The sequence below is a fragment of the Aedes aegypti genome, chromosome 3, assembly GCF_002204515.2.
Source record: "Aedes aegypti strain LVP_AGWG chromosome 3, AaegL5.0 Primary Assembly, whole genome shotgun sequence".
Classification (NCBI taxonomy): domain Eukaryota; kingdom Metazoa; phylum Arthropoda; class Insecta; order Diptera; family Culicidae; genus Aedes; species Aedes aegypti.
This window is the reverse complement of record NC_035109.1, coordinates 121458448-121472296: the sequence shown is the minus strand read 5'-3', so window position 1 is coordinate 121472296 and position 13849 is coordinate 121458448. Positions and strand designations below refer to the sequence as shown.

General features: G+C 36.8%; 1 protein-coding gene across 6 annotated transcripts in view; it reads right to left on the bottom strand.

Moving 5' to 3' along the window:
- LOC5575304 (serine/threonine-protein kinase PAK 1) overlaps positions 1-13849 on the bottom strand; it is a 190676-nt gene that overhangs the window by 174325 nt on the left and 2502 nt on the right. For 5 of the 6 annotated variants that reach the window (XM_021852834.1, XM_021852830.1, XM_021852831.1 and 2 more), the window contains one exon: positions 4151-4868. In XM_021852834.1, the coding sequence (XP_021708526.1) occupies positions 4151-4265 (115 nt within the window). In that variant the 5' untranslated portion in view covers positions 4266-4868. The remainder of the gene's footprint in view (positions 1-4150; positions 4869-13849) is intronic. The other variant, XM_021852832.1, reaches the window with a different exon arrangement.

Here is a 13849-nt window from a genome sequence, read left to right as displayed (position 1 = left end):
TACACACCTTATAACAGCACTTCCGCTGCATAGAATTCCTATTACAGTGGTGCAGAGAAGTACGGTTAAATCTTTGCACTATAATGGCACGCTATTTCGCCTTTTCTGGCATTATAATAGCATTATATGCTTATATAAAACTGACATGCATCAAATGATTACCCTATATGCGCATATAATGCTGTTACCGTGCCGCATTATCGTGCTTACTGGTTACTTGGGCATGGAAGATAAAAACAAACACACAATGATATCTATTTGCATTACACTTAATTTCTAATCTTTTTTTTTTTGATGTAGTTTCCAAATGTCAAGTAATTTACGTTCTTGATTATTCTGCATAAAATTTGATATTTGCCGACTACCATTCTTCCATGAGCTTGTGTCGAAAGTTTGAGAAACTTGAGAACCGTGCGTACCATGCTTAATTAGTGGAATACGAATAACAGTGGGCCTCGTAGCCGTGCAATTAGTGTCGTCAGGCACTTAAGCGCATCTTGTCATGGGGTGTGGGCTCGATTCCCGCTTCAGCCATTGAAACTTTTCGTCAGGAATATTCCTCGGCTGTGCCATTGGAGCATGCTTCTTGTCCGTTGTCTAGTGTTAAGTTTACAGTCTGTGCAGCTAAATGGCTGAAATCGGTGTTCGTGTCTTTTTAAAAATAAAATGGAGAAGTTTCGAACTTAAGGAGTATTTTAAACTATTCTATTATCTAGGTAGCCAATACCTTTAAAATTAACCAGTTTGAACAGGTTGGAACTTTTTTTTATACAATAATGAAGTTTAACATCTGAATTTGACAATTAAGATTTGTCCTTTTTGGAGCTTGTTCCATTTGACCTTTTTGGAGCTTGTTCCACTAAAAACCCTTAAAGAACCGAAAAAAATCCTAAGGCCAAATATAGTCTCATTATCTTATTTAGTTACCACACGAGGTCCATAATCGAAACTTTAAAAATAAATTGAATTTAAGTAAGATTTATACCAATTGATTGAAAAGGAAGTTGGGCAGATTTGATATAGTGACCTACCGGAATATCTCCGAGCAGGTGGATATTTCCATAAATTCCAATGACTTTTTAAAATTTAGATATCTAGAGAATTCCATTCGAGCTTAAACTACGGCAATCCGTCAAGATTTGAAGAAACGGCAGCAATTTGAACTTTTTTACATTTGCTGAGCCGGATACGAATAAATTGGTATTATGATGTTAGGCATCTGAGAATCATGACGGAGAAAAATTTTACTTTCAAAAACAAATTGAGGGCATTGAAGCCAAATGAAACAAATATTTAAAATACCTGTATCCACACATTAACAGAAAATCGAAACTTTGTCTTAGGAACAAGCTTCTGATCTTCAAAGATTGTTTGATCCTTTGATCGTGACGCTTGCTGTTTTGACTGTTCTGGTCTATCAGGGAGTAGCAACTACGATCGGTCATTCATACTCATTCATACTCATGCTCAGAACAAGCTTTTGACCTTCGAATAAATTTTCGGGCCAACCATGTTGCATGTTGTACCAATTTGTACTAACTCTTGTAATACGATTCTATAACATTCCCCAGAAAACCATTCCCCCGAAAACCATTCCCCAGAATTCCGTTCCCCAGAATGAACCATTCCCCAGAAAATCGTTCCCCAGAATGTAACATTCCCCAGAATTCCATTCCCCAGAATGCACCATTCCCCAGAAAGCTATATGAATACCATTTTTTTTTCTTTTTTTAATTATTGCTTTGCGTGAGTCACCTTATGTGGGGGCGCAGATTGCCGTAGCGGTAAACGCGCAGCTATTCAGCAAGACCAAGATGAGGGTCGTGAGTTCGAATCCCACCGGTCTAGGATCTTTTCGGGTTGGAAATTTTCTCGACTTCCCAGGGCATAGAGTATCTTCGTACCTGCCACACGATATACGCATGCAAAAATGGTCATTGGCATAGTAAGCTCTCAGTTAATAACTGTGGAAGTGCTCATAAGAACACTAAGCTGAGAAGCAGGCTCTGTCCCAGTAGGGACGTAACGCCAGAAAAGAGGAAGAAGAGTCACTTATGTGACAGGCTAAGGTCTGATATGACAAAACAAATATGTAGGTAGGAGGGTTAGGGACATAATGAACACACGGGGCGAAATGGACACCCCCTTACTCTCTGGGAATATGCATATTTCAGCAAAACTTTATAAACTGTACGAAATCTGTATTGTATATGAAAGTTTTGACGGTATAAAAGTTTACGCTTTGCTTCATTTGTCCTCTGAAATTCTACTATATTTTTTTCTCAGCTTCAAATTAGTTTATAAGCAAAGCAGAGGAAGCGGTGGATTTATTTTAAAGCAAAGAAACATATTTCCATTTTATGTAAAATAAGCATTTACCTAATGTGTCCAATATGCCCCTAATCCCCCTATTCATGAGTATTTTGCATATTATTATAATACACCCTTTTTTAATACATTCCCATAAAATATACAGACTATATGTTTATTTTTGCATATATAGTGATGCACCCTTCTTTCAGTATTATCTCATTAATGATATAGGCAAAATATATCGATGGAGAGCCCATATAGCAAAAGGTCACTTGGCATAAAATAATTTGGTATAAAGCCATTTGCCATCCAGTCATACTTATGCTCCTTCTTTTCAAAAAGGATGTTCTTCATGTCATGCCAAATGGTCATTGGCCAAATGACCATTATACCAAATGGTCCTTGATCATTTAATCAATCATGCCAAATGCCTTCTTGCCATTTGGTATACTTACGGAAAATTTTGTCTATATCGTCAACATGATAAGACTGAAAGAAGGGTGTATCACTATTTTGTGCAAAATTAAACAAGTCATTTGTAATTTAGACTTGACGCAAAGAAGGGCGTATCATTTTAATGTGCAGAATAGTAAGTTTTTATTCTGCCGAGTTTACGTAATCATTATATCGGAAACGTATAATATGATACTACCAACGTCTTTATTCTAATCGGTGTAGCCCTAAAAAGTATCTTATAAGAGATGATGCACCTTCTTAAAACATTGATGAAAAGCTGCATACATCACTACATTTGATAAAAATTGGACATACATGTGAAATTATACATTTGGAATCTACTATACCAAAAGAAGGGTGTAGCTCTATTTTGTGCAGAGTAGTGATGAGTTGTATATTCTTTTAAATAAATATTTGATATTGTGTTTCCCCATAGACTGATCTATCAGTTTTTATAAGTGCCAATAAAAGTGAAACTACTGTGATAGTTCATTTGCAAATGAAATTATGCGTAAAGTGTTCATAATTAGCAGCACCAATGCTAATCTTCTCATGTGCTTGTAAACAACTTTGTATGGAGTTTAATTTTCAAGTTTTTTAAATAGATTATTTCAAAACTTTAAAGTAGGTATATAATTTTCTGGGGAATGGTCCATTCTGGGGATTGGTTTTCTGGGGAATGGTTCATTCTGGGGAGTGGAATTCTGGGGAATGGTACATTCTGGGGAATGAGATTCTGGGGAATGGAATTCTGGGGAATGGGTTTCGGGGGAATGGTTTTCTGGGGAATGTTATAGAATCTTGTAATACCAGTAAGGAAGCTCTACTGAAGCTCCCTTCCTGGTACAGTACTACTCAATTACATAGACTATCCAATGTTGAAATAATGGAGCTCGACATTAAAACTATAAATAATTGAAAAAGAAATTTATATTCGAAATGATGCTAATTTAAAATACGGACAATACGAAACACCTGGTAGTCCATTGATTCGTCACTCTAGCTATTTCTCCAAAAAATTTTTTTTTCATTTTTCAATAATTCGCTATTATATTTTCTAAACAGTTTTTCTAAGATTCTTAAAAAAATATGTATCAGGGAATATAATCATTCTTTTCCATGAATTCCCACCAATGATAATACGCTACCATGCGAATTGCGATTAATTTCCAATCTATTAGATTACCTTTCATGTTTATAACAATTTATCATTTGAAGCTTAAAAAAATATTTGCTCGGGACATTTTTTGCACATTTATAAATTTTTGACGCCATTCATTGCGTGAAATGTCGAATGCTACCCAGCAGAGCTAACACCTCTCGCAATTTCCCAAGATACCGTGTGTAGTAAAACCGATGCCATAATAATCCCCGAACTCACCTTTAGGCAGCGGTTTCATGTCGACCGGCGCGGCACTATCGATCCGATCGCCGCCTCCACGATTGCTGGTAAGCCGAACCGGTGGTGCCGGTGGTTTGTCCTCTTCGCTGGACATTTTGCGCTGGTAGTACCGATAGAGAGAGGCCTTTCTAACGTGTTATAGGCCAGTAAGGGCACACCACTAATTTCCTGCCTCGTAAATCGGATCCCACTCACTCGCTCACTCACTTACTTACTCGTGGTGCTTTTGTCACCACCACCCGAGCACCACTCAGACCACACGAGTGAGGCAGTTTTCGCGCTGCTTTCTTCCCGTCGTTATCGATACCGAACCGAATCGAATCGAGTTGCCAAAAACTAACGCGAGATAATGGAGCACCACAAAAAAAACGATACACACCCAAAACCTTCTTGCTTCTTATAGGCTTCTTTTTTCTGCAGACTCGAGATTTCTTAATTCCGCGCTTTTATCGGTAACACACACCTCGTAACATTCGAACACTCGAGACTAACGGATATTGATTTTCCCGGATGAAATACTGACAACGAAAATAACACTGATATACACTTAAATACACGCGGTAGTGGTGTTGACTTTTTTCTTTGAATTTGATTTGATTCACAAAGTAAATAATTTAGTTTTGCATCTTCGTGAGCAACTCTGGTGGAACTTTGTTCGAATCTATTGATGAGAGGGGCAATCCAATCGTTGTCGCGTCTGAAAAGAGAATAGAGAAAGGTAAGGGTGAGCTGTGTTAACTGTAATTAACATTTATTGATATTAATTTTACATTTTTTGTAAATTAATTTTTCATAGAGTTACATACTTTATAACATAATTATAGCACTAGCAAATAAATGTTTAACGACCATTCGTAATTGATTCACTAAATTTCGATTAGCTGATATCAAATCTCTCAAAATTTTCGTAACACTTTTTTTTTTCATCCGCAAAAGTATAGAGTATTAATAAGGGGCCCAGATAGCCGTAGCGGTAAACGCGCAGCTATTCAGCATGACCATGCTGAGGGTCGTGGGTTCGAATCCCGCTGGTCGAGGATCTTTTCGTAATGGAAATTTTCTCGATTCCCAGGGCATAGAGTATCTTCGTACCTGCCACACGATATGCACATGCAAAAATGGTCAATCGGCAAAGAAAGCTCTCAGTTAACAACTGTGGAAGTGCTCATAAGAACACTAAGCTGAGAAGCAGGCTTTGTCCCAGTTGGGACGTAACGCCAGAAAGAAGAAGAAGAAGATTAATAAGACACTTCGTATCAGAGCTATTTTAGATGGAATAAATAACATTTGAGGCTTTATATTCAAATATGAAAAAACACGTTTGATTTGAGCATTTTTTTTCAGATATTCGGAATTATACCAAATCAACCAAGAGTTGAACAAATCACTCACTAGCACTTCTTCTTTCTGACGTTACGTCCTCACTGGAACAGAGCCTGCTTCAACTTCAAATGCATGAACTCGTGCATTGGTCCATGTTTCGCAAGTTGAAGCAAGCTTGATAAATAACAGCAGTGAACGATAGCCCCAAAGGGAGCAAGAGAGCGATGATAAAACTCATTTGCCTGGCTTGTTTACCATTGGGGTTAGGTGTTTTATTTTGCTGGCATGATAAACAATCCAAAAACATCCGATAGCAATACTGTCTCCCAGGTTTGGAGCTTGTTTAGAAGGGTCTTATCATGCACTGTTATTCGCCCGATCGAATCAGAGCTGTAGCAAAAGATGATAAACAGACTCTCATGATGTACTGTGGATCATGACCAATCTACGATATATACCGTAACTACGCTAACGCTAACGCTAACGCTAACGAGACCATATTCTGAATAAGTGGATTGAAATCTATTGAATTCATTGCGCTATGGGCCAGGGACGCAATCTGGAGGGACAAAATTAATAACTCGGTAACGAAGCGTTTCCGGCATTTGGTGTCTTCGGCAAAGTTTTTTGTAACAATGCATTGCATTGCAATGAAGACCATCTACTGACATGAACGAATAGTTCGTAAATCGTCCGCCTAGGTGGCGTCACAATCTAACCATGTCAAATATTTTTTTTTGCTGGTAAAATATGACTAACACAAACTCTGGTGGAAAATTTTTAATAATACGACGCTTAAAAATTATGAAATAAATAAAAACTTGAGAAACTTGAAAAGCAGAGCAATTTTTAAACCCTAATATCTCCAAAAGCCCAAAAAATCGCAAGCTCAAATTTTCAGGCATCAAAGAACAATACTAGATGAAACGGATGTCAAAATTTCAAAGAGGTACATTTTGGTGTTTTTGAGATATTTCCATTTTTTTACAATGATTATATTACTCCAATACAGTTGAATTTCCATGAGTTTAAGACGAGTTTTCCATGACTTTAAGAAATAACGAGTCATGGAACAAACACTCTTAGAAATTTGTTTAAATAAGGAATCATAGTAGCCATGAAATTCAGTTTAGAGCAGTTCCATGAATTGATATCGAGTAATGTAGATGAAAGTGTAAATTAAAACTGGTTACATGTATGTTTATCTTCAATTATTCAAATGATACAGTATACCATGAAAAATTTGATCATGTGTCAGTGAATCATTGTCACCTTGACCCAAGGCGAGAAATTTATTTTGTGAATGTCCAAAAAAATCAAATTTAAGGAATTTATTTTGTGAATGTCAGAAAATCAAATTATAAAACATGTTCCTGTCGATATCTCTAAATACTAAAATTTCAGAGCGCACGATCTCTTGTCCAGTGATGGAAAGTGGCGAACGCTTCATCTGAACTGGAACAAAAACAAAACCAAACGCTCCCGAGCGGCAGAGCGCTGGCTTACTCGCATCTGTCGACTCCCGAGTAACTGAAGCAAAAAGTGATTCGCGAACGTGTTCGGAGCTGCTCAGAGTCATATTGTGCTTTTGGGAAAAAAGCTGCTTACCCTCCGAGATTTATGGTTTTCAAGGGCATTTGACTTAAAACTAGTAGTTTACTATCGATATGATGGTTATACAATTAATTTGTCTGTCAAAACCATAATAAATCACACCTTGCTCGGTTACTCGCGAGTAAACGCTCGCGAGCTTGTTGCTACTTCTTTTGACATGTTCTCCCGAGCAGACGGGTGCGGGCTTACCCACACCTAGCCAGATCCCGAGTCTGTGATGTTTGTTATGGGTTGGTATTCACTCGTGAGCTGCTTCGTGATGCGAACTTTTCCAGCACTGCTCTTGTCATGAGCTTGAAAATTTTGTTTTAAGCGTGGAGAACGTTAATCCTTGGATGTTTTGAAACAGAGGATTCAGATCAAAGGTATCAATTGGAAGATTCCTTCGATTTTGAGAACTGTTTGGTTGTTACAGCTTAAATATGTGTTTGAATTCCGTTGCTTTGTTTAAATGGAAAGCTTCCAAAACTGTAACAGATGAATTCCAGATGAAAACCAAAGCCAGCTTGTACTGTAGGCAGATATAATAATTTCATGAAACAATAAAAAAAATCCTTTAACTTTAAATTACACTTAAATATTTGCGACGAAAATATTAATCGCGTTATGAGAAAAAAAACTGTAGAAAAATTAAAAACTCTCAAAAACACCAAAATATACCTCTCTGAAATTTTGACATTCGTTTCATGTTCCGTTTATGTCAGTAGATGGTCCTCATTGTCACAAAAAACTTTGCCGAAGACACCAAATGCCGGAAATGCTTCGTTACCGAGTTATTAATTTTGTCCCGCCAGATTGCGTCGCTGGCCCATAATGATTGTGAATGATCAAAGTACGTGATACAACAGTGTTTTTGGTGTTACTGAAATGACAACTTGATTACTGTTAAAAGTCATTGACCTCAAGCCAACCAAACACGAACATTTGTCCAAATTTTAGGCTTTATTCATACCGGAAAGCCATATTTGTCAACGGTCTTCCAGGTGAGTGTTCGTGCTTCCTCTATTCATTCTTCTATGAGAGTAGACCACGTTTTTCGTCATTGATGACGGCGTTGTCCAGTTTGATGAGTTGTGATTGATTGGTCCATCATAACCCATTGTAGGTGACACAGATTAGAAAAACTAATTACGTAATGGTAGCCTCTATTAAAACTATCCATCGTCCTCAGAACAATTCATACCATCCACCTACATTTAAACTCTATTAACCTATGCCATAAAAACCTATATTATACGAATCAACATTTATAAATATTTCATTCTTATCCATTCAACACGATAGTCTTGATGGCGATGAAAGCGAGCCTTCGCCAGAGAAACATCCGTTCATCTGGTACATGTTTTGTCCTATTTTGCTTCATAGTTTCATCAAATTGCCAAGCACCATTCTCGTTTCTGCTGCTTTCACTTCTCTGGCACTTATGGTAGCTGAAACTATGCATTCTGCGGAAACATAACTGCATTACAAATCTGTTGTTTGGTTGAGTGTGTATGCAATTCGTTTATCGCACTATGAGGTTGTTCTTTGATATGAAAAAAGCAGAAATAGCTTTGAAAGTCCATGGAGAGCAGTTCGTCTTTTACAACTTAAACTCTTCTTCTAACTTTAATTGACGTAATTCAACTAAGGTTAGCCTAGTATTCTGTAAGCCAGCTACGGTAATTAGCTGAATGCTTTCTTTGCTATAGTCGCCATTTTGTACTCGTAAATAGTATGGAAGATACGATTATATATATATTCCAGGGAAATGATGGAAATTTCTATAACGAAAATATACTGGATCGTTCGACAATCCATCCCAGCCACCTTCAGCATTGCATTGCTTTGTGGCAGCGAACGTTACCACACGACACCTTAGATTATGCCTTAGGTCAAGCTCCCATGTTATTCGGAGAGCAAATAAAAAGACTGGATCTGTTGAAAATTCTTCTCCGTCCATCGATCAGTACTTCGCATAATATGTATGAATCTATGACAAAAGATCAAAAGATAAAGCATCGAAAGGACAAAAGGTTAAAAAGCAAAAAATAAAGGACAAAGGTCGAAAATCTGTATTCAAAAAAGGAAAAATTTCCCACCATTAAATTCATTTTCTACCTATTGTCATTTCTATCGTTTGTTGTTACGACTTTTTGTCTTTTAACCTTTTGTCTCTAAAGCTACCAGCGTTCAAAAGTCCAACAGCTCGTACATTTTATGTCCGGTCTTATGAGTTATTTGTACATGGTGTATTTTGCACAAGAATAAATCTTTTTTACCACAGCTTATACTGGACCCCGTAATAGGCCCCACTTCCAAAGACAATGCGTCGCCATATTAGACAACCAACTTTATTATCAGCCGTTAGCAAGATCCCAGGTAGGTAGAGTGTCAACAGGGCTAAGAAAGTACCGATTCAGGAATCAAGGAGTCATCATTTTCGAGCGAGCTTTTTCGCATATCTTTCATTCAAAATTATTTGAAATTGGTCATGTTTGGAAGAATTGCGACTATGTGACACAAATGACTTGCCAAATCAATGCCCTTATCAGCTTTGGTATCAATGCTTTCCGTTGAAGTAATCTTCACACGATAAACGCACCAGTTATATGGATGGGAACAATTGTGTGTTCAATTTTTAAGCTTTTGGTGATTTGATATCGGCCACCTTGTAATCTTTTCGACATCTGCTATGTGTTTGTTATTTGAGAATGACTCATCATCTCTTTTTAGGTGCAATGGGAATGCAGGCCAACGGCAACCCCTTTGATAACACCTTTCGTAGGCCCAATGGTAGAATGAATTTATTCTACGTGTGTTATTTTTGTTCTGTGGTGGATTGCCAACCAAACTGAAAATTTGGCTCGGAAAAGAACTACAACCGATTAGAAATTATTTGAAAGTTACAGGTGTACTCCACATATGTACCCCTTAGCGTATATTATAAACGAAGCTAATTGAAGATGCATTCAAATGAACTGACATGCATATCTGATGTTTATTGTAAATGCTAAGTTGTCGATGAATTGGCGTCATAAGCGTCGGTGAGTCTGTCGTTCGATGTGTCACACTATAAAAGTTTCAGTCAACCATGAAGGGGACAATGGTACGAGGATGCTCTTTTCGTTGGAAATTGACTCGTATGTATATGTTTGAATTAATATTAAACTTTTAAAAGTTTTTGATAGGAGCAATCTGATATTTTCAGCCGTTTTGTGTGTATATTGGATCTACCTTCTATAACTAAACCTTCAGCATGACTATACTTTATCACAGCGGACAGTCCCTTAGATCGGTTCATGTCATTCGCGAAATAAACAAATAGACTGGATTTGTTGAAAATAGGGGCCTTCCTTAGCCGAGTGGTTAGAGTCCGCGGCTACAAAGCAAAGTCATGCTGAAGGATTCCCGGTCGGTCCAGGATTTTTTCGTAATGGAAATTTCCTTGACTTCATGGGCATAGAGTATAATCGTTCCCGCTACACGATATACGAATGCGAAAATGGCAACTTTGGCAAAGAAAGCTCGCAGTTAATAAATGTGGAAGTGCTCATAAGAACACTAAGCTGAGAAGCAGGCTTTGTCCCAGTGAGAACATTAATGCTAACAATAAGAAGAAAAAGGGTATCTTTTACAGTACCGTCGTTGGGTGATGATAATGGACGAAAAGATATCTAAGATGTTTCACAGGTATAATAAACCCACTTAAAAGAACGATTATACCAAAAAAGGATCTATGAGAAAAAATATGTAAATTCAACATTTATCGTCAAGTTTACATAAATTTTCTTGTTTTTTCCCTCAAATTGTCTTCAAAGTCTCATCCCCATTGCCGTAAAGCCAATTCAGTTTCCCCAAAGGTGTACTGATCAATACATTTCAGGCAGATGTTGACGTCGTAATCCCAATATTTCAGCGATCCAACTCGTTTGTACTTCCGTGAGATGTTTATAAAATATGGAAATACTAATAAGTAATTAAATTCCAAAATATAAATACATTTGATAAAATTTTACGATTTTGCTGCGCACGAAACACAGTTGCTGGTTTGAGAAGTTGTCGAAATGCGTTGTATTGTTCTTCAATGTACGGACTACTCAAGTAGACTTGTTTGATGTTTCAGAGATGCTGTATTTAGAAAGAATAAACATATCTTAATGAAAAAAAAAAAGAGAAAACCCGACAGCGTAAAATGTCAAAAAACGGACTTGCAATTTCATTTAACATCGTTCTTGCTTGTCCCAATCTCACCCCCATTTTTGATGTTTTAGACACCGTACCGAAAAAAATGATTTTTTTGTGGAAAAATCAAATAGATTCCGGAAAATTCGTGTGAAGTGTAATGAAAAGACTTTCAACCTTCTACTAATTCAACGATGTACATGCGTGATACTTTGCACGGGAGAAATTTAATGTTGTAAATTTTATCTAGTATCAGCATACAAGTTTATTGATATAGTAAACAAAAACTACTATTTCTAAAAATGTATGTTGTGATGAGTTATGTGTAATAATATGTTCCCTAATATATGCATTATTAATTTTAGTAAAATCAGCGTTGTTAGCTGAAATATTTCATAAATAATATGTTTCTGTTTTGACCCAATCTCACCCCCTAGAGCCTAGACCCATTGTCACCCCCATCGACCAAATGCAGTACTAGAAGTGGTACCAATTCTGAACCCAACTACTAGGTCTCTATTCGTCTCTGATCTTTCTCAATCTGTTGAATAAATTATTATATCTATTGGGTTGAGTTAAATAAAAACGATCGGCTTTGGGAGGTGTTTGATGGGAAAGACATTTCTGTTTGATACATTTACGGGTTTGAATAAACGTTGGGAAGAAGAAGATTACAGTTTTGAAAAGCCGTGACATTTTTGTTTTGTTTTGAACAGTCATGGTTTGCTTTGGATTTTGATGGTCGTGTAGAAACATGTAAATGTAGAGGTGGTAAATGTTTGCTAGAGTATATTTCCCATCCCCGCTTCTGGTAAAAAGTTTTCCCATCTAATAGATTTCTTTATTTTCAAATTCATTGGATTACAATTATTTTTTCTGCTGTTCTTTGTTAATTGTGCTGCCTTATTTCCATATATTATTGCAGAGGAAAATACTGTTTCATATACTCTACTAGATTTATATGTATTTTCACATCTCAATAATTTTCTATCTAAAACTATGAGATGAGCGCGGCAAGGCGTCGCTAGTTCATGCACACTAGTTTTGTTTTGCAACTATCTCAGAAGCCTGACCTTAGAAAGATGGCGTCTTCGGCCAAGTTGTTCAGTAACTCAAGAGCTATTACTATTTGAGAAAATAAATTCGAAATTTTGATAGTAGACAGCGCAAGTGAGCACAAAACATTTGTTTTTCAGATATTTCAGTGACTGACCATTTGGAAAGAAAATTGTTTAACAAGCCAAAAGCGATCATTGATTGAGCTAGTTGTTTCTGAATTTTGCCACCAGGTAACGCCAGTGAGCATGAAACATTTCTTTTGCAAATATCACAGGAGCCCTTCCACTAAGAAAGATGGCTTCTTCTTCAGAAATGACCAGTACTTCAAAGGATATCATTATTTAAGCCCTGAAATTCATGATTGGCTCAAATAATGATAGCCCTTCAGCTAGTGAACAACTTTGCCGAACATACCATCTTATTAAATGGTCAGGATCCTGAGATATCCGCAAAACAAAAGTTACATGCTCACTAGCACTGATGGCAACATTTTGAATAAACCATATCGAACAATGATAGCTATTGAGTTACTGAACAACTACACCAAGGACGTTATCTTTCTAAATGGACAGGCTACTCAGATATCTTCAAAACAAAAGTAAAAGTGCCATTTAGCGATAAAGTTCTGGAATGAAATACCATCAGATAGCGCTCTACCTTCAGCACAACTTTACAGAAGACGCCAAATTTCGAAATTTTTATGTATTTTGAAATAAAACGATTTCAAATTGTAGTCTATTCGTATCGTATTTAGTGCGTTCATTATTATGCGACTCATATGTGCATTTGTTGATTTTACCGCATTATAAAGGGTAAACAAAAACTGTTGAGTATTTTTCTCAAGAAAATTCTTTAGGAATACATTTTGGTTTGGTGTCGATAGATATCTTTTTTGCAAGAAAATAGCATATAAATCACAACTATTCTACTTGAAAGCCTGAAAGTTAAAGGGTCCATAATACATACGAGCATTACTCTCGAGATGCTTTTGATTTTTCAACATTTGGGGAGCCGGATCCTATTTTTGGCACATTTGATTCTTTTGGGCAGTGGAGTTTTTTGAAAGCTACTGAGCTCTTATATGGCCACAATACGAGTCGTATTAAAGTGCTTCTCTGTGCAAAGTTTTAGACAATTCGGCCAAGAAAAACACCCCATGCCAAAGTGAATCATGGAAGTGCCCAAGTAGCTCTGCACCTTGTGTTGCTTCAAGAATTGGTTTTGCAGTTTTTGAGATATTAACCCCTCCACCGGCAGCTTCATTTTTTACCGCTAGAAAAATATTCAAATCGCGATAACTTTTTTGTTTCTCAATATTTTTAAACCATTTTTTCACAAGACCTCAAACAACTCTTCAAGTTTATGAATCCGTGTCGATATTAATCTTTGGTGGTCTAGTTTTGAAGATATTCCGATGTTCCTTTGGGGATCGACATTCTCCATATAAAATGTCTTAGGCGGCCATTTTATTTTTGGTCAATTTATCAAAAAACTAAAATGTATGCTAAACAATGCCAG